The sequence below is a fragment of the Manis javanica genome, chromosome 2 (assembly GCF_040802235.1).
Source record: "Manis javanica isolate MJ-LG chromosome 2, MJ_LKY, whole genome shotgun sequence".
Lineage (NCBI taxonomy): Eukaryota > Metazoa > Chordata > Mammalia > Pholidota > Manidae > Manis > Manis javanica.
In genome coordinates, this window is record NC_133157.1 from 188,205,445 (window position 1) to 188,227,532 (window position 22,088).

General features: G+C 44.9%; 2 protein-coding genes across 5 annotated transcripts in view; one reads left to right on the plus strand and one right to left on the minus strand.

The window, feature by feature from the left end:
* DPYS (dihydropyrimidinase) overlaps positions 1 to 22,088 on the minus strand; it is a 461,295-nt gene that overhangs the window by 321,018 nt on the left and 118,189 nt on the right. The window contains exons 9-11 of one of the 4 annotated variants that reach the window (XR_012128351.1): positions 20,175 to 20,351; positions 11,208 to 11,261; positions 8,371 to 8,952 (exon numbers count right to left, since the gene is read on the minus strand). The exons of 1 other annotated variant lie outside the window; for it this stretch is intronic. Coding sequence is in view for 1 of the 3 variants with exons in the window: in XM_073229953.1 (XP_073086054.1) it covers positions 20,313 to 20,351 (39 nt within the window). In the remaining 2 variants the exon portion in view is untranslated. Of the gene's footprint in view, positions 1 to 8,370; positions 8,953 to 11,207; positions 11,262 to 19,477; positions 20,352 to 22,088 lie in introns of those variants that run through there. 2 more of the 4 variants (XR_012128352.1, XM_073229953.1) reach the window with 2 other exon arrangements.
* On the plus strand, positions 8,948 to 19,334 carry DCSTAMP (dendrocyte expressed seven transmembrane protein). Its single transcript, XM_036995474.2, has 3 exons — positions 8,948 to 12,439; positions 17,194 to 17,502; positions 18,383 to 19,334. The coding sequence occupies exons 1-3, from the start codon at positions 11,273 to 11,275 to the stop codon at positions 18,455 to 18,457; spliced, it is 1,551 nt and encodes a 516-aa protein (XP_036851369.2). The 5' UTR covers positions 8,948 to 11,272; the 3' UTR covers positions 18,458 to 19,334.

The following is a 22,088-nucleotide window of genomic DNA, read 5'->3' on the forward strand; positions in this document are numbered from 1 at the left end:
TTCCCGTGATGGCCCCTAAGCCTGGGGGGCCGTTGCTTTCTTTCTCTAGCCCTGTGCTCCCTCTAGCTGCTGCTCTCCATGAGTGAGCACCCTCTGTCTCCCCTCTTTTAGCAGAAGCCCCCTCTCCTCCTTCCCCAGGAGGACTGAGACCGTCCTCAGCAGCCTTCCTTCTTAACTCCTATTTCATTCTCCTTTGCAAAGTTGATATACAAAGTTTTCTCTGCTCTTCCTAAAACCCAAACCATTGCTTCTCTACTGCTGCCCTCTCCCTCTCCATTTCCCTCCCCAGCACTACTAGGAAGTGATGGTTGGCTTGCCCCTCCCCTCCTTGCCTCTGGACCACTCCCAGCCCTCTACCGAAATGGCTCTTTCAAGGGCACTTAGTGACCCTCCCACCAAAATCTGGGGCCATTTCCTGCGCCTCCTTCTCCTTTTCACCCTCATGTTCTCCAGCCTGCCTCTGGCTCTCCATTCCCCAACGCATCCCTTCCTTAGGGCTCCCAGCGTAGCTTCTAGATTACCCAATCAGGCATCCACACTGTGGTCTGGACTTTCTTATTCAAGTGAAAAATATCTTGGTTCGATAGCTTGCTTCACCTTCAGGACTAAGCCAGCTGGCTGACATGAAGGGCTGTCAAGCATATGGACCTGGCAGGCGTGCCTGCATCATTTGTGACCACCTGTCCCTAGTCCCTTACACTTCAGTCACAACCAGACTTTTGCAGCTCTCACTGGTCTCCAGGCATCTGTATACACTGTTTCCTCTGCCTGGAATGCCTTCCTTCCCCCCATCACCCCTCCTGAGGCCAGGACAGGCCTCTTTGCCTTGCTGGAGGCACACAGGCTTCTGAAGCACTCCCTGAAGGTATCTGTGAGAGCAGCCCCAGCCCTTTGAGGGCCAGGAGGGTGCCCTGCAGCCCAGTACACGCTAGATCGAGATCCCCACTCTTTGCTCTTTTCTCTCCACGTTGTCCCCTCTAAAAATCCATTTGGTTTCATAGTTTCAACTTACAACTCAATTCAACAGAAATGCTCTGGGTGCTATGTTACAGACACTGTCTGGCTAATTCTCATCTCTCTGTCTTTGTACCTCACATCTTCTCCTAAGCCCAGGCCCACATTCCTGGCTGTTTACAGCATCTTCCTAGGACTTGATTTCTCCAGCCACATTTCCTATGAACCACCACATTCTTCTCAGCTCAAACAGAAAGTCCTGATCATCACTGATTCCTTTCCTTTCTTCCCTCAGCTACCAGTCTATCCATTCACTCTTCAGAGCCTAGACAAACATCTAATCTAGATGTTAATGGGAAGGTATATTTTCAATGAGATTAACATTTGTGTCAGTAGGCTTTGAGTAAAGCTGATTATCCTCTATAATATGAGTGGGCCTCATCCAATCAGTTGAAGGCCTTAAGGGAAAAAAGACTTAGATCCTCCAAGAAAGAGGGATTCTACCTGTGATTTATCTTTGGACTTGAGCTGCAATATCAACTCTTCCCTGGGTCTCCTGCCTGCCTGCCCACCCTGCAGATACTGAACTTGCCAGTCCCCACAATCATGTGAGTTAATTCCTTAAAAATAAATCTCTCTTTCTACACACACACACTCTATTGATTCTACTAGTCTGGAGAACCCTGATGAATACACTGATCCTATCTCCTAACTCAGCTCCCTGTCCCTATACTCAGTCCCCTCCAACACACTCCAGTGATGGCCACTGATGTTTTGTAATGTAAATTTGCTCACAACATTCACTGGATCTCTACTATTTTTTGAAAGATAGTCACGTGATATCCCAGCATTTGTGTCTATTCACCATGATGTTTGATAAGAGTTTTCAGGGACCCATCTATATAATTATTTATTTTGTACCTATTTTTTATATCAACCCTTCTCAGGAATGTTTGCATTTTGGCATGAATCTCAATCCAAAGGCGAACACCAATTTTGTAGAAGGGTTTTGAGGCTTTCCTATCCCTGTACGATAGAGCAGGGAAATGGGACAAGGGTCATGCCATTGTAAAATCTATTTAACCTTCAAAAAAGGCCCAGTTTATTCTTTAATTTAATCTATATGCTGTTCTTTCTCTTCTTCAAGCCCCTTAATCAATAGTAATTTTGTAACCAGGACAAGACATAGACCTCCAGAGTGTAAATGAATCTACATGGGTGAGGAATTCCCAAATCTGGATCAACCCTGCTCTTAAGACAAAACTTTGAAGGAATTATTAATCATCTGAATACATCATGCCTTATGCCAACACTATCCAAAAGACCCTATAAATCCCAAACCTAAACCCTTCAGCCTGCCTCCTCTCTGAGGTCACCTGCACCCCCCATCAGTGTGTACTGTCCAATGAAATCAACTTTCTTGTTGCATAAGCCTATTACACTTGGTCTCTGAACTTTTTTCATGACAAAGACAAGAAATCGCTGACCTCCACCTTCAGTGGTAAATGTCTGTTATTTTGCTATTTCATTCAGCCTTCTAGTCTTAACACAGTCCTTTTCCTCTCTCCCTGTTTTATTTCAGACCAGCAGGAGAGTGGAAGTTCTCAGAACACAATCTCACTCCGTACAGTGCTCCGTGGCTTCCCCAAACTGGGGTGGTAGGTAAGTAATTTCCACACTGTGCAGATCAAGCAGACGGTGGATGCCAGGTTCACAAGGGGTTTGCCCTATGCTGCTCAGTAGTTCAATGAACTTTCCTTTTCTCCCTCTGTTCTTCCTTGCTCTCTACTGCTTGCATGGCTGCTGACATTCGCTTCTACTCTTGCTCTAAAGAATTCCTTCCTCACTGGAAGATATTTGACCTGATTGAGAATTCTTTCCTGATCAGAATTAAGAGCCCTTCCCTCACAATGTTGAGGTCTCACCTAGTGCACAGGGAGAGAACTCCCCCGACACAGCTGCCCAGCAACATCTGGAAGCACACAAGCTGCTCCTCTTGACTTGGAAGCGGAGTTTATAAGATGGAAAGTCCCTTGCAAGACTGAGAGTCCCTTGCACAGATCATGACACCTGTCTTGTGTCATCAGTGCAGAGGGGGCTCCTCCATGCAGTCTGCCTCTTCAGCTGTGGATGGGAGTGAGGACGGTGCAGGTCTGTCATGGCCCTGCTGCGGGAGTGGGGTGTAGAAAACTGAGGGGAAAGGAAGAGAGAAAGAGACTATCCAGGCTTTCATGACTTACTGCCTTGTGTTTGAAAATGTCCTATTTCATTATTTTCTACAATTGAGTTCTGTAGCATCTATTCTGAAGACAATACTAGAAAGAATATGCAATTCCTTTGCACGGATTTTGTCAATATTAAATGACTTAGTCACTTTGCAGGGGAAATAAAGAGGTTGATTCATGGCGATGTGACCCTCTTGTCACTTCTGGTTCCTTTTTTCCTGTTCTATATCAAGACTCAGAGCCCATGGGAAGTGCATTTTTGCACTCAAAGAAGAACCTGACAAGAACCCGTAAGTAAACCTTCAGAATACTCGTTCTTGCAATTACTCTTTTTTATGGAAAAATTTAGTAAATTGAAATAAACAATTGAGACCAGAGGATACTTTAAGCCCCCTCCTCTACCCCTGGCAGTTTACCTCTGGGCAGAAATAGCAGAAAATCTTGGTTAATGTTGGCCTGAGGGATATGAATACTCCCATCTCAGGGAAGACTATGGCATGAATATCCACCTCACAGAGCAGCTTGTGTAAACGCACCATACCCCAGCTTTGGAAGGCTCAATCCCTGTCGCCCAGCCTCCTGGCAGAGGGGCAGAGCCGGGCTGGCCCTGTCCTGCCACAGAAGAGCTGCCAGGCCTTGCTGACAACGCCGTGCACAGTGATGCGCTGAACTGTCCTGTAATGCTCTTCCGTTTGCCCGGTAGCTTTCACTAACCTTCCCTTTCTTGTGTGAAGGCTGCTTTCACAGAGGAAGGCATTTGCTGGCTTTCCTAAGGCAAAAATGATCAAAACAAAGTTATGAGGAATTCATTCTGCCTCAAACAGAGGCCTCGGTGCCTGCTTGAGCTATTTTGACAGTCTGAAAGAACGGTTTGCTCCCGACCAGGCTATAAGGTTGCAAGAGTTTAACAAGGAAGAAAGGAAAGGATGAGAAACCCTCTATTCTTTGGTCCCGCTTGCAGGTGCTGGGCTGCTGCAGAACGCCAGGGCCTGGAGACAGCTCGCAGCCTCCTTTGCCTTTTATCTCAGATTATTGGGCTAGCAGAGACCTTAGAACTTGGCTAACCTGAGGGAGCTGTAGTCCTGAGAGGGGAAGTGACCTACCCAAGGTCTCACAGCCTGTTCCGGGTGGAGGCAGTCTGGACCACATGTCTCCCATCTTCCTGCTCCTTGCTTTTTTCCTTTTCCACTCTGCCCTTTGTCTCAGTCTCCTTTAAAATGCTATTCTTATCAAGTCCTAAAGACAGTGAGAGTGCCTGATGGGTTCAGACCATGTTCCCACAAGGGACTGGTTGGAGGAGCACAGGAAGAATAGAGGGATCGTCAGCCTGGGTTTATTTTTCCCCAGGGTGTCTACAGACCATATTTGGGATTGTTGAGCTTAAGCCACGGCTTCTGCATGAGGAGCAGGGGCTGAATGAGCTAATCTCATTTAATGGAAATTTCTGGATATCAGACAAGGTGGGTGATTTGCAAGTGGGGAAACGTGGGAGCAATAGGACAGCTCCCGAGGTCCTCATCTCCAGATCCTGCCACAGAGAAGGCCACATTGATCTCTCTCACACCTGCAAAAGCAGCAATCCTGTGGGTTTCTGTTGGGCAGACCTGGAGTGGCACTGGTGCTGTGCGTCTTCAGTGTCCCCATCTAGTAGGCTCATGGGGTGGGCCATTCATTGGGAGGCTCTAGTTATTAGCTCATGGCTGCGTTTGTCCTGGCTGCTGAGCGGTCCTTCTGTCTGACCCAAGGATGCATTCTTGCACCTTGACAGCTGACCTGTGCTCAAAGGACGATGTTCAAAAATGTTGTTCTCCTTGACTCCCAACAAAGCAGGCTAACAGGGCTCTGAGGGTGGGGCTGCAGCTGGGAGCCTATGCCCTCCATGCCAGGGATTCTACTGGCATCCCCCAGGGAAAACAATGAGGCCGCCTTGTGTGTGCTTCACGGTCGGTGTTTGTTAGCATGTGCAAGGGTGATGGAGAAGGCTGCTTCTGTTTCCCATGGCAACAGCTTGGCCCTACATGAAAGCAGACAGTGGGGGGCTCAGGCTGGACACACAGACCGCACAGACTGCATGGCTCCAGCTTGGACCAGGGTCTCCTCATCACCAGCCCTTGTTTCCTCCCACCCAGCCACCAAAGTTGCTTTAACCCCATGGAAGAGGTGGGGCCTTGGTGGTACTCTCCTGTGGACTTCAGAAGTGGTTCCCCAGCCCAGGGTGTAGTTTAAGGATAAAGGCAGGAAAGTGGTCATGACTCTCAGGATGTTGCTGTTGGTAAAAGCAAGAAGCTGGTGCTCTGTCCTGGGCAGACAAGGATGCTGACTCAGGCAGTAGACATTATTGATAATGGAGACAAAATAAAGAGAAATTGCGGTTAAAGGAATCAGGTTAGCCTTTTAGAAGCTGCCAGAAGATGCCATTGAAAGAGGGAGGGAGGGGCTCCATCTAGCAGCATGAGAGGAGGGCATAAAATAGAGTGAGAGATCTTTGGGCAAAAATAAGTATTCCCAAGGCATAAGGAAAAGTCTTTTGCATGAGATTGGAAACTGACCTACAGCATGATTTGAAAATGCCAGGGGATAAAAAGAGGGAAAGGTACTTCAGATGAGAGGAGAAGAGGGAACATATGGTGAGCAGGGAGGCAGAGCAGAAGGCAAAGGAGGGGCAATGAGGATTCCCCAAAGACCAAGGGTTGCAGACTGGCAGTCAACAACCAAAACCAGCCAGTCAGAGCATTTAAAAATAATTTGAGGCAATTTTTCTTTTTTCTAATTAGGAGATGTCACCTAAAGAAATCTAGATTCCTCACTTTGAAAAAAATCAGGAAATCTAGCAACACTGGGTCTCTATATAGCCTTGAAGAAAATCTACTGGGCTAGGGCCTGCTGCCCCTGTAATTTAAACTGGGGTTTGGGCTCTCTGGCCCCTGAGACCACGGCTCTCACCTCCAGGAAGCATCTGCAACTCCTGATTTACTTCACTCTGTACAGTGCTCGTCAGCATTTGAAATGTGGAGTGCTGCCCTCCCTGCTCTGATTGGCCCAATCCTGACCCCCAGCACAACAGAGAAGGTGGGACCACTACTTAATGCACTTCTTATCTCCCTGACCTGGAGCGATGGCTCAGTTGAGAATGAGGGCCCTGCAGCAAGGACCTCAGACCAGGATGGGCCTGATACCAAGATGGGCCTGGTTTAAGGGATGCATAAGTGAAAACCTAACGCTGGCTGGAGCAGCCTAGGTAGAACGTGGCAGCATGACACAGCTGAGAAAAAGTTGGCGCAGGGAAAGGAGATTCACGGTTGGTTCTGGAGGGTTCAGTATGGCTGTGCTGGCAGAGAAGGTGGAGGACCCCAGGTGCAGGTGACAGCACAAGGAGAGCTTATGCCAGCATTACTGAATCCATTTCAGGATATGTGCTTGATGCTGGGAATATTTCAACCAAAATTAGAAGCTCCTCTTTGAAGACCATGTTAAAAGAGGATCTGAGAGGCTCCTCATCCTGAACCCTCCGTGTCATTTAAACATGGGTTAGAATCCTGGCTCTTCCACTTATTAGCTGTGTGAGATTGGGTAAGTTATTTAACCTCTCTGAGCCTCAGTTTCTTCATCTAAAAGATGTATACATAATAATAAAGAGCTGCTATGAAGATTAGACCTGATGCATGTGAGATGCTAAAGCAGTGGCCAGGCACTTGGTTAAAAAATTTATAACTATTATCTGTCATGGTTCTTTTTTTTCCAGGTCTCAGATAGAGGCATAGGCTATAGTTTTTATTTTGTGGAGCCTGAGGCAAGTTTGTTATGTGGGAAATTTAAACTCCATTATTCAGGAGTACCGGTAAGGACTTTAAAACAGGGTTCATGAGAGGTCAGAGATGAGACGGCAACCCTGTGTCACTGAGTAGTGGGAAACTGGGGTCTCCCTGCCAGCTCTGCCTCCAATGCCAGGATGGCCCCAGTGAGTCCCTTTGCCATTTTGGATTTTCATTTCCTCATCTGTGGAAACCAGCCAGCTAGGTGTCAATCGTCTAGAGCTGCACTCTTCAACACCTAGACACCAGCCACGCGTGACTATTTAAATTTAAATTAATTAAAATTAAATAAAGTTAAAAATTCAACTCCTTAGTCACACTGGCACTATTTCAAGTGCTCAATCATCATACAGCTAGTGCCGGTCGTGTAAGACAGCACAGATACAGAACATTTCCATCATCACAGAAAGGCCTGTCAGACAGTGTTGAGCTCTAGAACGTCCTATTCAGTGTCTGGCTCTCTGATGAGCAGCCTCAGCCCCATCTGGGGAACTTGTTAGACATGCAAAATCTCCTGTGTCTCTCTAGACCTTTGGAATTGAAACCTGCATTTTAATAAGTTTCCCTCAGTAATTACATACTCAGCTTTAAGAGACTTTGATCAGTAAGATTCTTTCTAGCTCTAAAAATAAAATTTAAGAATCAGATATCCGCTTGACAAAGTCTTTGAGAAAGAAACAAGCAACTGGCTTATCCAAATTCTGACTCAGTGACTTGCTAATAGGAAAGAGCTGGACTATGTGAAGAAAGATCAGAACCGCTGCACCACTGCAAGCACCAGAGGAGAGCCTCAGCAGACAACTGCAGGAGACGTGTAAACACCAGTGCTGAGGAGGCAGTCCGGCCCAGCTCCTAGCACGAAGCCTCCTGTCAACCTGGGCATTCAGTCCCTGCCTAAAGGTCTTCAGAGAATGGAAGGGCTCAATGTTCTGTGGCTGCAAGGAAACAAGAAGAAATGGGCTGCATTTACTGGACACTTTCTCTCCAGGGCATCTTAAAGTGCTTGCCAAACCTCACCTTGTAAAGCTTACCTGGAAGGAGATCAGGCAGGTCTTATATTCAAGTAGGGACAATAAAGAGCAGAGAGGATGGAGAAGAAATGCAGGCCACACTCAAGAGTGACAGGAAGGGAGGAGTGCGACACCAGCCCCTGGGCTTGGAGCCCACGGTCCTGCTCTTTGTGGCTTGAACTATAAAGTAGGAGAGAATGCATTTGGTTCTCTTCCTGCAGAAGTTCCTTGGGTGTCCTTGGGTGACGTGCTCTTTGCAGCACAAAAACAAGAAGGATAATACTAGATCTGTTGCGCGTTAAGAAAATATGTGCCTCTTGCAGGACAAAATTGCAGTCATATATCTTATTTAATTGATATCGGATTTTATTGCTGAATGTTAAAGTTTTAATGTATCCATAAATCTGTTTCTTACTTTCACAGAAATATCTGTATTAAGAACACACTGTACAAAATGAAAGCAAGACAAGGGAAAAATGAATCCAAAATATACATTATTAATTTTTTAGGAAGCAAGCAAAAGGATGCCTCATAAAGGATATTAGAAAAAATAAAATAGCTGGGATCTCTGAATATGCTAATTTGAGACATGTCTTTACAGGGCCAACTATAAAATGGAAAAAAAATGGGATAGAAATGCATTCGTGATACATAGGCCTGCTCTTCGGTGGTCACTGGCAGAAAGTGTAATGTGTTTCCAGCAGAAAGAGTGAATTGAGTGTCCTGTCACACAACCCAGAGTCATTCAATCTGGGCCTGGAGCAGGCGGCAGGGAGCTCAGCCAGGAGTCTGGGAGACCAGGGTGGAATCTCACCGTACCACCTACTCTCAGTGTGATGGCGGATACATTTCAATCAGCACTCTGAGCCTCACTTTCCTCTGGGTGAAATGCAGAGTATTCCTCTCCAAAGGCTTCAGGGAGGATGTAGAGAGCTGCTTTATGTAAAGTGCCTAAAACATAAGAGGTAATTAATCCCTGTTAGTGTATCAATTAGTCAAACAATGGCTTGGGGTCAAATTTGAAGCTGAGACAAATGGGGATGCATCTGGGAGGAGCAGCAGCACTGCGGCTGGCTCTGGGGCTCGCGTCCTGCCTGCTACCCTCCTGCTGGCTGCTGACTGCTCAGGTCTTGCTGCCAGGCCTCGAGGAGGCTCTGACTCAGGCTGGCAATGCTGGGAAGGCTCAGGAGCACTGATGCCCTTTGGTGATTTCTGGGGGTCAGAGTTGGGGGTTGGTGCGTGGAGCACCACCAACCTTCAGAGCAGCCTCAGATTCCGAAAGGAAGCAAGCTTGCAAGAAAAAAGCTGCATCCTTTTTTAGGTTCTAACGGCCATTTCAATCCCCTTTTTTCCGCCATTTCAATCCCCTTTTTTCCTGAGAGAGTGAGAACACCCTTTTATGAGGGGTCTTGAATCTCTGATAAGGCCAGTCCCATATAGAAATGACCCTTCTTCAACACTTAATCTCTCCCCATATCTCTTTTCTGTGTGAGCATTTGCCTTCAGATCACGTGGTAGGAGCTGCAAGCCCCCCTATATTATTGCAGGAGAAAATCCCACACGTTTGTTCCTAACCTGCCAATGTCTCCATCCCATTTCTGTCTGTCATGACCCTCATTCAGCCTCAACACAGAGAGAGAATTCGGTTACTCAGTTCACACCCTCTAGCCAATGCCTAGACACCCCTCGTACACTCTCAGTGTAATGCATGGTTCCAACAGTATTAAGCTACTGCAAAAATCCAGTCCCCTCATATTCAATGTGAGAAGGGATTTATTTGAGGATGTTTAAAAACTGATCAATGTCTTTATTAAAGTACCATATATATGGTATAATGCTTGCATATATATGGTATACTCAATGCACACATATGGTATAATTAGATGCATGCATATATACGGTACAATAGGATATATCATGTCAATCAAGAGAGAAATGTCTCAAGTTGATTTTATATCAGTCCAAATGAACCCAAGGTTCTCTGAGTTCATCACAGACTCGGCATGACTGACAGGGCAGTAGCAGCCTCATAGAACCTTCATTTGAATTACGCCTGATATGGGAGAAAAAATATGATTAACTCAGTGACAAAATATTCTTGTTTTCCTTGTAAGATTCTCCAGCGGCAACTCCCCTCAGAGGGGAGGGGCAGGGGGAGAGGAAGTGGAAGATGCAACGGTCACAGAGCAGACCCAGTGGCCTCAGGGCACCACCACACTGAAGCTCAGATGCCCTTGGTGTTCTTTCTGGTCATAAAACTGGAGCACAAGAAAATAGATGACTATCAAAAAGCAATCTTACATAATACAGTTAATTGACAGTTTAGCCTATCTATCAGCATAGGGTTTATTTCAACTTTGAAGACCCCTGAGGCGGTATGGCTGCTTTTATCATTAACAATCACTGCCTAACAAATCACAGAATTCAGTGGCTTAAAATAAATAACTATCTATTATCACTAAAGTGTGTGTTCTCAGCTGGTGGGCTGGCTGGGGACTGGCTGGTCTAGGCGATGGCATCCTTCGCCCGTCTGCCAGGTAGCTGGCTATCGGCTGAGTTGGTGGGATTGACTGGTCGTGTGCCTGTTGTCATGAAGCAGCCCCACCTGGCGTGACAGGCCGAGTAATGCCCACCTCCACGAAATGTCCATGCCCTAACGCGCAGAACCTGTGAATGTGTTACCTTACGTGGCAAAAGGGACTCTATATGTGTGTGATTAAGTTAAGGATCCATAGATGGGGAGATTATTCTGGATTATCTGGAGGGGTAGCCCAATATAATCACAGGGGTCCTTATAAAAAGGAAGCAGGAGGGTCAGAGCCATAAAGAGAAGAGAGCAGACAGAGAGAAAAGAAGATGCAATGCTCCTGGCTTTGGCAGGGAGCAGAGCCCCCAAGCCAAGGGAACGGGCAGCCTCTTGAGCTGGGAAAGGCAAGGAAATGGATTCTCCCCTGGAGCCTCCAGAACTGTAAGAGAGAAACATGTGTTTTCATAAGCCACTAAGCTTGTAACTTGCTATAGCCTCAGTAGGAGACTAATACACCTGGACTTGTTAAAAAAGTTAGCAGCAGGGCTCTGAGAGAGAAGCAGGAGTGAATCATAGACTCAGGATGGGCCTGCAGCCACTTCCGCCATACTTGGCCATTCTATTGGCCAAAGACATCACAAAGCCATTCCAAATGCAAGGGTCAGAGAAATAGACTCACCTCTTGATGGACTCTGTTTCTCTCACTTCTTGATGAGAGAAGCTGTAAAGTCACCTTGAAGGCATATGGAGATAGAGAGGGGTAAAGAATTATGGCTATTTTTGGCAATCAATCCACCACCAGGCCCTTTACAAAGTGATAGAGGACATTCAAAGGCAACAGTTGACCATGGTTTCCCTTTCATTTCCAGGGAAATAGGAAGCATGGGTGTCTGGAGCTCAGGCACTGATATAATCCTAAGTCTTTGGGGGACTTATGTGGCTCCCAGAAGCCGAGGATGGAGGGACCTCCTCCAGCATTTGGGAGTTTGCTGCTGTATGGCTTTCACTTCCGTGGGCCTCCTCTCTGTGGTCTCCCACTGGCTTCTGTCCTCATTTGGGGTCCTTGCCGCCTCCTGGATGATCATGTGCACTCTGCTGTGCTGCTCCAGGCACGCCCGGTGCTTCGTGCTCCTCTTCGTCCTCTCCTGTGGCTTGCGTGAAGGCCGGGGTGCTTTGATTGCAGCTGGCATGGGGATGGTCATCTTTGGACATGTGGAAAATATTTTTCACAACTTTAAAGTTCTCCTGGACAGTATGACTTGCAACCTAAGGGCAAAGAGCTTTTCCATATATTTTCCACTTTTGAAAAAATATATTGAAGCAATTCAGTGGATTTATGGCCTTGCCACACACGTAAGTCTATTTGATGACCTTGTTTCTTGGAACCAGACTCTGGCAGTGTCTCTTTCCAGTCCCAGCCAGGCCCTGGAGGCACAGCTAAATGACACCAAAGGCAGAGTTCTGGGTGTCTTGTACAGGATGGTGACGGCAAGTGAGGTGTTGTCTTCCCTGGGCCAGCAGCTCCTTGCCCTCACGGGGCTTTTCCTGGCGCTACTTGGCACTGGCCTCTTCATGAAGCGATTTCTGGACCCTTGTGGTTGGAAGTTTGAAAACATCTACATCACCAGACAATTTGTTAGGTTCGATGAAAGGGAGAGGCATCACCAGAGGCCCTGTGTCCTCCCGCTAAACAGGACGGAAAGGAAGAAGTATGTCATCATCCCGTCGTTCTGGCTGACTCCTGGAGAAAGGAAGAACCTGGGGCTGTTTTTCCTCCCCATACTTATCCATCTCTACCTCTGGGTGCTGTTCGCAGCCATAGATTACCTGCTGTACTGGCTCATTTTCTCAGTGAGCAAACATTTCCAAAGCTTACCAGGGCTTGAGGTTCACCTGACACTGCACAGAGAGGTAAGCCCTCACAGGGACTTCTTGCAGCATCCGCCAGCCCATTGGTGGTCTGTCTCGCAACAGATCATGATTCAAACAAGGTGGGCCAGTGTCTTGTTCACCTCGGGGCCCCTGTGCTGGCACAGCACCGGGCATGCAGAAGGAGCCCAATTGCTGGTTAAATCGAATCAAAGTTCTGATGTTAGAAAATGATATCATTCTGGAAATCTTTGGTCTCTGTTAGTTACCTGTGGCTGCTGTTACAAATTGTCACAAACTGGGTGATTTAAAACACAGAAATTTACTTTCTTATGGTGCTAGGGGCAACAATCCAAAATGAGTGTCACTGGGCTGAGATCAAGGTGGTGTTGGCAGAGCCACACTCCCTTTGGACTCTGGGGGGACCTCCTCTGCTTCTGCCAGCTTCCGGTGGCTGTTGGCATTCCTGGGCTGCTGGCTGCTTCACTCTAACTTTGCTTGTCTTCACATCGCCTACTTCTTGGTGTGTGAAATCTTTCTGCCTCCCTCTTAAAGGATGCGTGAAATCGAATTAGGGCTCATGAGGATAATCCAGGGTAACTTTTCTATCTCAAGATCCTTAACTTAGTCACATCTGCAAAGTTCCTTTTTTCCAAATAAAGTAATACTTAACAGATTTCAGGGATTAGGACGTTACATCTTCAGACAGGCATTTTTTGGCTGCCTACAGTGAGCAAATACTGAAACGTGGAATAGGGGTCTCTGATGTGGAACGTAAAGTTGATTCTTAAGTGGAATACCTAAGATTAGCCTAAGAGGTAAGTTAGTGCCTGACTTCTTCCTTCCCTCCAACTTGTGCAGGTGGCCTTCGAGCACCTCCTCTGAATAAGAACTTCTTTTCTTTACATCCTGAGTCCTTATCAAGCCTGGAAGGCTCCCAATGCATCAGTGTAGTGATAGGTCATTGATGAAGGGCTGCAATAAAATGGCTGGTGCTAGTAACATCCACTACAAAAATGGAAAGAGCTACTCTGTCTTTTTAGGACAGTAGCTCTCAACTGTCAGTATGTGTTGACAATTTCCTGGAATGGATGCAGAATCTCAGGCCTCGATTTACAGAAACTCTGTTGTAAGCAGGAGAGCACTTACAATAAGCACTCTGAGTGATTTCAAAGTAGGTGGCTCGTAGTATTCTTTGGGAAACTCGCCCATGTGCTGGAGAGCAAGGGCCTTCTAACCAGTGGTCCTTGACCAGGGCTGCCCAGCTTCGGCACTGAGCTAACGTGCAAACAAACCTGACGCTCTGCTCTGGCCACACAGGGATTCACATTTAATTGGCCTGGGGTGAGGCCTAGGGGAACAATTAAAAAAAAAAACTCCAAGTAATTCTAATGTGCAGCCAGGATTGAGAACCACTGTTCTAAACCCGCCACCTAAACAATGGAGCCAAAGTTTAACCTCTAAACGCCACTGGAGGGATCTATGAAAATCTTAATTAGCCAAAACAGTGTGTTCCTCTGAGCTGGTGCCCCCTGAGTCTTAGGCAATCTGCCTCCCCTCGTCCGTTCTTGCTCTTTTGGGCAGCTGTGTTCCAACTGAGAAAACTGTAGGTTTTGCACATTCCATCTTTTCTCTTTTCCTTTTTCCTCTGTGGAAATTTGTGATTATGTGGCCACTTGAGTGGATCTGGATATAGTCAGGTATAGTCTTATTATTTTCTAAATCCAGAGATTGTGAATCTGAGCTAGGTGGGATGTGCACATCTGTGCGTGTTTGTGTGTGTGCTGCGTGTCATGCATGCACTGTGGGTGGGATGCACTAGCCCAGGCAGGTGAAAACACTAACAGCTGTTGGCACATGTCTGATTGTCCTTCCTTTTTATGGGGCTACAATACGTTATGCCGGCAGCTGGAGGAATCTCAGAGGGAAAATGGCAGAAGGAGTGCCTGTAGACCCTCCTTTGAAGGCCCACTTGCCATTTCTGTCTCTCTGGGCCTGGGATCCTCCTGCTACACCCACACTTTCCCTCCCATTTTCTTCTGGGTCAGCAGGTACCTCCCGGCTCCCTCCCCTCCTAATCCTGGGCTGCTTCTCAGAGTTGATTACTCTGAGCACTCTGCTTCCCCTGAAGAATTCAGCTAATTACAAGAACCCTGTTGCTCTAGATATCTGCGGCAGGGCAGATAATGGAAGCCGTGTTTGAAATGGAAGCCTAACAAGGTTTTCAGACGTGCTTGTACATGGGGGACGGTGGGCTGATAAAAGGGCCTCTCTTCCCACATCCCTTTCTTCTCCTTATCCTCTTTTTTGGTCTTCTTTTCTCAGTTCCTCCTTTCCTTTCTCCGTTTGTGTCTCTCATTTTTTTCTCTGTCAGCCAACACCCATGCCTGTTTTGGTGAATTCTCACTGTTTTAGACAGAAGGCAAAAAAGCCAAGTTCTGCTTTCCAGAAAAAGCACAGAAGTGTTCCAATGACAATGTCCTGACAAATACCTTTTGGGGAATTGCTGGGTAGGAATGCAAAAATGTCTAGGGTGTGCGGGCTGCCACGGAGGCTCACGTCCTGGTTGGGGAGGTTGCCAGGCACCCTCATGGCAGGAGGGTGGTGGGCTCCGGAGCAGATGTGAGTGTGAGACTGCCCTGGGAGGCCCTCTCAGACTCTCCCCTGCCGGCCCGGGGTACTGCCAGCAGCTGGCTTCCACATGCCTGGCACTGCCCACCCTTATCCCCCGATGCCCCTGGAGGCTCCTGGTCTGTCTGTTGCTGCAGATTTGCCAAGGAGAAGTCAAGCAGGATGAGGAACATCAGCTCAAGGATTTACCAGCATTTCTCTCCCACTTTCATAGGATTTTAAATAAATGTTTTTCGTAAAGAAGAAAGGAGAATGACACAAATCAGCGAGCTGGATGGGTGGGCATTGTAAATAAAAATAGCCATAGTTGTTACTTACTGAGCACAGCACTGTCTACATTAACTTTTCAGGACTGATACCAGAGCGGGGCCTCCATCCATTCTTTAATGCTGTCCTAGCAAATTGTTTACTTAAGAGAGGTAAACACATTTTAAAACATCAGGGTACCATTTAGGATATTGCTCAGCATTTTGAGAGAGTTCATTTGTCTTCCACATTACCCTTCACCAACCCCATACAAAAATGTTGATTCAACCTTTATGAGGCCCTAACTCCCAACAGCAGAATCCCTAGTTAGAGTCCTAGACTAAATAATTTCTCCCCAGACCAAACACCCGCTGCTTTCTTATTGCAGGATTTCTTATCACTGACTCAATCTATGTGTTTGTTTCTCCAATAGTATTAAAAAAGAGTGAATGCCTTTGCTCTGGGGACCCAAATCTCTCTAATTGTAGGTGAACTGTCTTTTTAATAGGAGAGAAGGAGAGGCAACGCAAATGCTTTTCATTGCTTAGGCACAGTGCTGGGGAAATTACAGATTTGTCTTGACATCTGTGTAGAGGTCCCAGGTTTGGGGTTTCCAGATTCTTCACAGGTGCTGGGGTAGATCCCAGGTGCACTAGGTGCTCTGGGTGTGGCTGGATTCTTTCCAAGAAGTCATTCACCTCCTCCTGGCCCCAGGGCTCTGGGGTGCTGGGGCAATAATAACTTACTAAGTACTCCAGTCTGTAAGGTTAATGTTCCATCCCCAAGGTGCTTCATTTACACTGGGAGTAGTTTATTCATGGGCATGATCTGGCCCATTAATTCCTGTTTTACCAAATTAGAAAACAAATCCACCAAGAGATTAAATGACTTTCTCAGGTCAGGGAAAAGAAAGAGCTGAGTCAGCACACATTTCTTTTGCTGGTGGCTTGGCTCAGTGGCTCAGCGTCATCTTCTGTCCTCCGTGTCAGTCTCGGGGGGCAGCTGGCTTGTTCTCTGCCTCCCAGCAGGAAGGACTGTGCTCCTCTTGAGCATCCAAGAGAGGAGAAAGTGTCCTATTTTAAGACCTCTATAAATAAGACTTTACAGCCACCTTCAGTAAATACTAACTAGTAAACTAGTATTCATATTAAAATATAAATATTACTCGCTAAGAGTAATCCCCAGATCCCAAACTCTATAAAGTTGACTTAGAACATAATTTAGCGCTCTGCATCCTTGTGACCGTACATATGTCTAGATGGAGAGGCCCTGACTGGGTCTTAAGGGGCTATGCTCCGAAAAATCTCCCCCAGTGGAGCTAAAGCCATCTTTCATTATTCCCACATACCCTAAGGTGTAGAAACACAGGTTGTTTTTGACATTTTATTTAATTTTTTTTCAGAATGAAAGGCTAAAATATAAAACAATTAATGTATCTTTATTTCTTCCTCATTCCGGAACTTTAGAGGCAATAGTATCAGTATTCAAGGATCTTTTTCTCCCTCCTAGGTACTCTGAGTATAAGGGAAATCGAACCTCATTCTATGTAGTATATACCGAGCAGAGGAGCAAGGGGCCCAAGATGAGTATTTAGGAAGAACTGCTGGCTGAAGTTAGAGGCTTCAACAGTGACTCTTCAAAGAAGGGCATCCTGATTCTCCAAAGAAGGGACAGAGCAGACAAGCTTTTTTGATGCCTTTCTCTCAAGGACATCTCTGTTTCTACAAAATCACTTGGGATAACACTGCAATAGGTACAAATAGGACTCAGCCCTTCTCCTTTCACAAAGTGGAACTCCTTCAGCAAAGCTCCCTGCATATTTTAAGATAACTGGTACATGTTGCAGGGCAGTATTGAGAAAGATGAGGACTGAGTATGAAAATGGCATGGATATTGATGATTTTATTCTTTAATTTTAGGAGCAAGGAACTCAGGACATCATTCATGATTCTTCCTTTAATATATCTCTGTTTGAACCCAACTGCCTCCCTAAACCAAAGCTCCTTCTGTCTAAGATCTGGATTCCTCTCAGTATTATTCTTGTGATGCTAGTCTTGCTAGGACTGTTGGCCTCCATCCTGACGCAACTTAAAATCCTGGTATCAGCATCCTTCTACCCTAGCGTGCAGAGCAAGCGTATCCAATACTTACATGCAAAGCTACTGAAGAAAAGATCAAAGCAGCCAGTGGGAGAAGTAAAAAGGAAATTGAGTCTGTACTTTACAAAGGTAAGGCCAGATGGTGGTATAAGGTAATTAAGGAAATTTTGAGTTTGAAGGACATGCGGAATTTCAAAGTTCTTCACCTTCACATTAGGGCTTATATCCCAGCAATAGATGGGACACGGGGGAAAAAATCAACAGATTTACACGGCTAAGACTCTTAGCTTTGTGATTTTGCATGCTGGTTCAGAGAATTCTACAAGATATCCTTCAAAACACTGATTTCAAGTGAGTCTATTCAGTCATATCCTAGAGAGGATACCTGGGAAGATGCTCTGTAGTGGCCACTAAAGGGCAGGGCCCAATAAGAGTGACTTTACCACGTCAAGACTAAATAAGTAACAAAGAGGGAAATATCTACTGCAACTTAGAATTTCCTCATTCTCCACCATTTATATATATAAATGTATACCATATATATACACTTGTACATATATATGGTAATGATGACTTTCACACACATACAAAATGAACACTTGTTAAAGATTTTATTTAACTTATTAAAGAGGGAACAGTAAGAAGTTCCAAACAGTTCAAAGCATACACATATATAGGCCAAGGGGAATACCAAAAAGAGTTTGCTTGATAGATGCAAGACTAACTTCTTCCACATGGGTGGATGGGAGGATCAATTATACTCTATAAGGTGAAATTCATTTGTATGTCCGTGACCGAGAATCATTTGCATTGTTGCTATGAGCTATCTACAACGTACAGAATTGGAAAATAGCTCAAAGACAATGAAAACCCAAGATAACCCACAGGGATAAGCCATCTCAAAGGCTTTTGCATTTTTCCTGACACCAGTAACACACAGTGAGAAGGTTATGCCAGAGGCATTTGAAATGACTTGAATGCTTTTTCATCTACCTTTTTTTCTTTCCAGATTGATTTCTGGTTTCCAGTCCTGAAAATGGTGAAGAAGAAACAAAGGGGCTTTGAGGGTGAAGGGGATCCTTGAAGGAGCCCGAGTCGCCCCTTGGCTGCCCTGCCCCAGCAGAACCTCCTCGGGTCCACTCACGGGGAGGGTGGGGGTGGGGCCTCTATCCCCACCCAGCAATGGAGGATGTAGTGCACGGACGTGTGGGATTTGAGCCTGCAGAGCCAAACTGTTTTTCTTCATAAGGCCAGATCTACCTGTGTCAGTGGTAAATGGTTATGTTGTCTGTCTTCTGTACAAGGCGCATGCTCGGGACCGTGTCACAGTGTAACAGGATTATAAACAGGCCCTTTGAGGACGAGTCACAGCATAGACTGCTACTCAAAGAAGGAAAAACAGGAAAAAATATATATAAAAAATCAAAACCTTATTGCAGACTCACAGGAAAATGGCAAAAAGAACATATATGCATAATGCCAGTAAAATATCTTTAAACTCCCTGTCCCTTCTCTGCCCTTCCTAATATCTCCATAGTGACTCCCTACCCCCCACAACTGTCTCTCTTCGTCGCCCCTTAATTCAAAAGCCAATAACTCTTTCTGAAACCCACCACCAGCAGCTCCTAACTTCCTCTCACCACCCCCTCTGCTCCTACCCTCTACTTTCCTGGATCGCTTCTGCTTTTTCCTCTTCTACCAAATCCTCTATCTGGTGGTTACGACGAGGTTACCTAGGAACCACATGGGTACAGTCATATGAAATGCTTGTTTAAAAGCACATCTTGGGCCCCTTTTCCCTCTGCTCAATATATACTATACAGTACAGGGGCCTATTTTCCCTATACTCCAAGTACTTAGGAGGGAGAAAAACCTCCTTGAATATTGATTCTATTATCTCTCAAGTCCCAGAAGGAGAAAGAAATAGACACATTAAGTTTTTTATATTTTAGCTTTTCATTTTGAAAATTTTTCGGACTTACAAAAAAGTTACAAAATAGTACAGAGTTCCATTTACTCTTATTCATCATCCCCAAATATTACCATGTTACATAACCATAGCACAATTATTAAAACCAGGTAAAAAAAAAACCAGTGAAAAATGCATGATCTACAGAGTTTATTGACTCTTTGTCAATTGTCCCACTAATGTCCCTTTTCCAGTACTTAGTTCAATCTAGACTCACACACTGCTTTTAATTTTCATAGTTCTTCAGTCCCATCCACTCAGGGACAGCTCTGCAGTCTTCTTTCATGACCTTGACTCTTTTGAAGAGTCCTGGCCAGTTACTGTGTAAAATGTCCTTTGATTTGGGTTTGTCTGATGTTTCCTGGTAAGTAAACCCAGATAATGTACATTTGCAAGAATACTACAGACTGTGCTCGGCTCAGTGTCCCTCTGGATCGTGACGCTGAGGTCCCTCATTACTGGTGAGGCTGCCTTACATCACTGGGTTAAGATGGGGTCTGTCATGGTCTTTCACAGGAAAGTTACTAAGTTTCCCTTTGCAATTAACTAGTATATTGTGGAGAAATACTCTGAGACAATGCAAACATCTTGTTCGCCATTATTCATTTACCCTCTAATTTTAGCATCCATGGGTGCAAAACCAGGGAGGCCAAATAGTGATTTTCTATTTTCATAATATTTTCTATATTTCTGAATTGGAAATCTATACTATCCCCAGAAAGAAACATTTTTTTTGAAGAGTAGGTATTTTACATGCATGATCGCATTTGTGTTTTACAGCAACCCTGTTGGGGGTAGGTATTATTACCATTTTGTAGATCAGAAAACTCACCCTCATAGATGCTGATGTAGCTGGCCTGGGATGGGGCTTGGGCACTGGCCTGTTTAAAGCTCCCTGGTGATTCTAATGGGCAGCCAGGATAGAGAACCACCACTCCAGGAAGTTTTACAGAATTGCAGGTCTTGCATTTCAGGTCTTGGATGGTGAAGTTTCTCTAACAGAAGGAGCCTACAATAGAAAAGTGTCTGATTTAGCATTTCCCAAAGTGTGTTCCTCAGATCCCTTGTCCCTTAATTGTTCCATAAAGAATTACATGATGCTAGTGAATCCATCCTACCTGCCTTCCAACCTTGAAGATTCAGAAAGCGTGTTGGCATAATTCAAAAATTTGAGAAACTCTGTAATAAAGAAATCTCTCTTAACTTTGTTTCACCTGGAATTTCCCTAAATTATTAAACCATGGAATAATTGTACCTATAATAACTATTACCAAGCAGGACCAGTTCTACAGCCTATACTCAGCAAAATGGTGATATAACTGGCGTGACTTTCAACCAAAAAATTATTGGAGAAAGTAAAGATGCATTTGTGGTTCTGGCCTATTTAAATATTCTGATGATTTTACACTTTGTTGCATTTTCTAAATAACCAAGTGTGTATAAATATATTAATAAATGGATACAATGTGTGAACTTCTACCCTCATTTTCCATGTATTGCTCCTACACAGAAGGTATATGCTCCATATTAACTAAGGCAAAGAGTGAACTGCTCAACTTTTAGAGGGAATTGGGTGCTCTTGCACTTCTAAATTCTATTTATTAACTAACTCATCTACCTAACAACATTACCAACATCTACAGCAAACATTTGAACAGATCTCAAAGAAGGTCCTGGTAATGTTCAGATAGTTCACCTTGGTCCCTGACTTTGGTATGCTCCCAGTCTAGTTGGGAAGTCCTTGTTTAATGCTTTGACAATACTTAACATTATATAGTAGCATTTAGTGCTACTATACTATATATAATATAGTAAGTGCCAAGGCACAGGGGAGGCAGTCCCTTTAGGGACCCATGGCCAGGTTCTCTCCCTCAGTTTACCCTTCTTCTCAATGAGAAGGGCATTAGAGAGATTGGTAAAGGGATCTTAATTTCCTTCAAAACAAAACTACCTTTCTGAAGTAGCATAATCTCCTTTGTTTCCAACAGACTGGGACTTTGAACAGTTCACCAGACTTCTGGGAAGTATCTTGCTGTCTTTACCTGTTAGGCACGCTTGCCCTTACTCTGAAGTACTTGTCCCTATTGGAAGGACCGTCTGGCAAGGAGATGCTGTCACAAAAGACAATTTTGATTCTGAAAACATGATTTAGGCTTGTCTATTAGAGCCAGTTAAACTTGGGACATAAAATACTTGTTTAACTGCAGCTTATTCATGTTAGATTTAAATGAATGGTTAGTTAAATTTCTTAAGACATCTATTGTGAAATGTGCTGTTAATCTTGTAGAAGCCAAAAGATACTGCCCACGGTAATTTAATAGAGCTTCCTTGTTCACCTCTGATTTTAATGGCTTATAAAAGTGTACTGCATTTTAACCGGAGTCACTGTTTCTCATCTCATGAACCCCACCATGGTGGCTATAATGGGTTGGGGTCTTCCAAGTGTCATTCTGATGTCCTCACTGACTCCATGTTTGTGGTCAGCCATATTTCACTCTGGCAGTCAGATACAATAATTTGAAACACTTTCATAGTAATATAATTATTTTATTGTTCTACATCCAATGTTAAACATTGTCTTCCCTCTTTGTAGATTATATATCTGCAGCTTTCTCTGTTAGGACTTAATCAATCCTAATTATAATATGAGATATGTTGAAATCTTCACACATCATATATTTTTGTCTTACTCACCTGAAAGAAACAAGAATATCTAATCCTAAATGAGTAAGAACTAGCTTTCTCA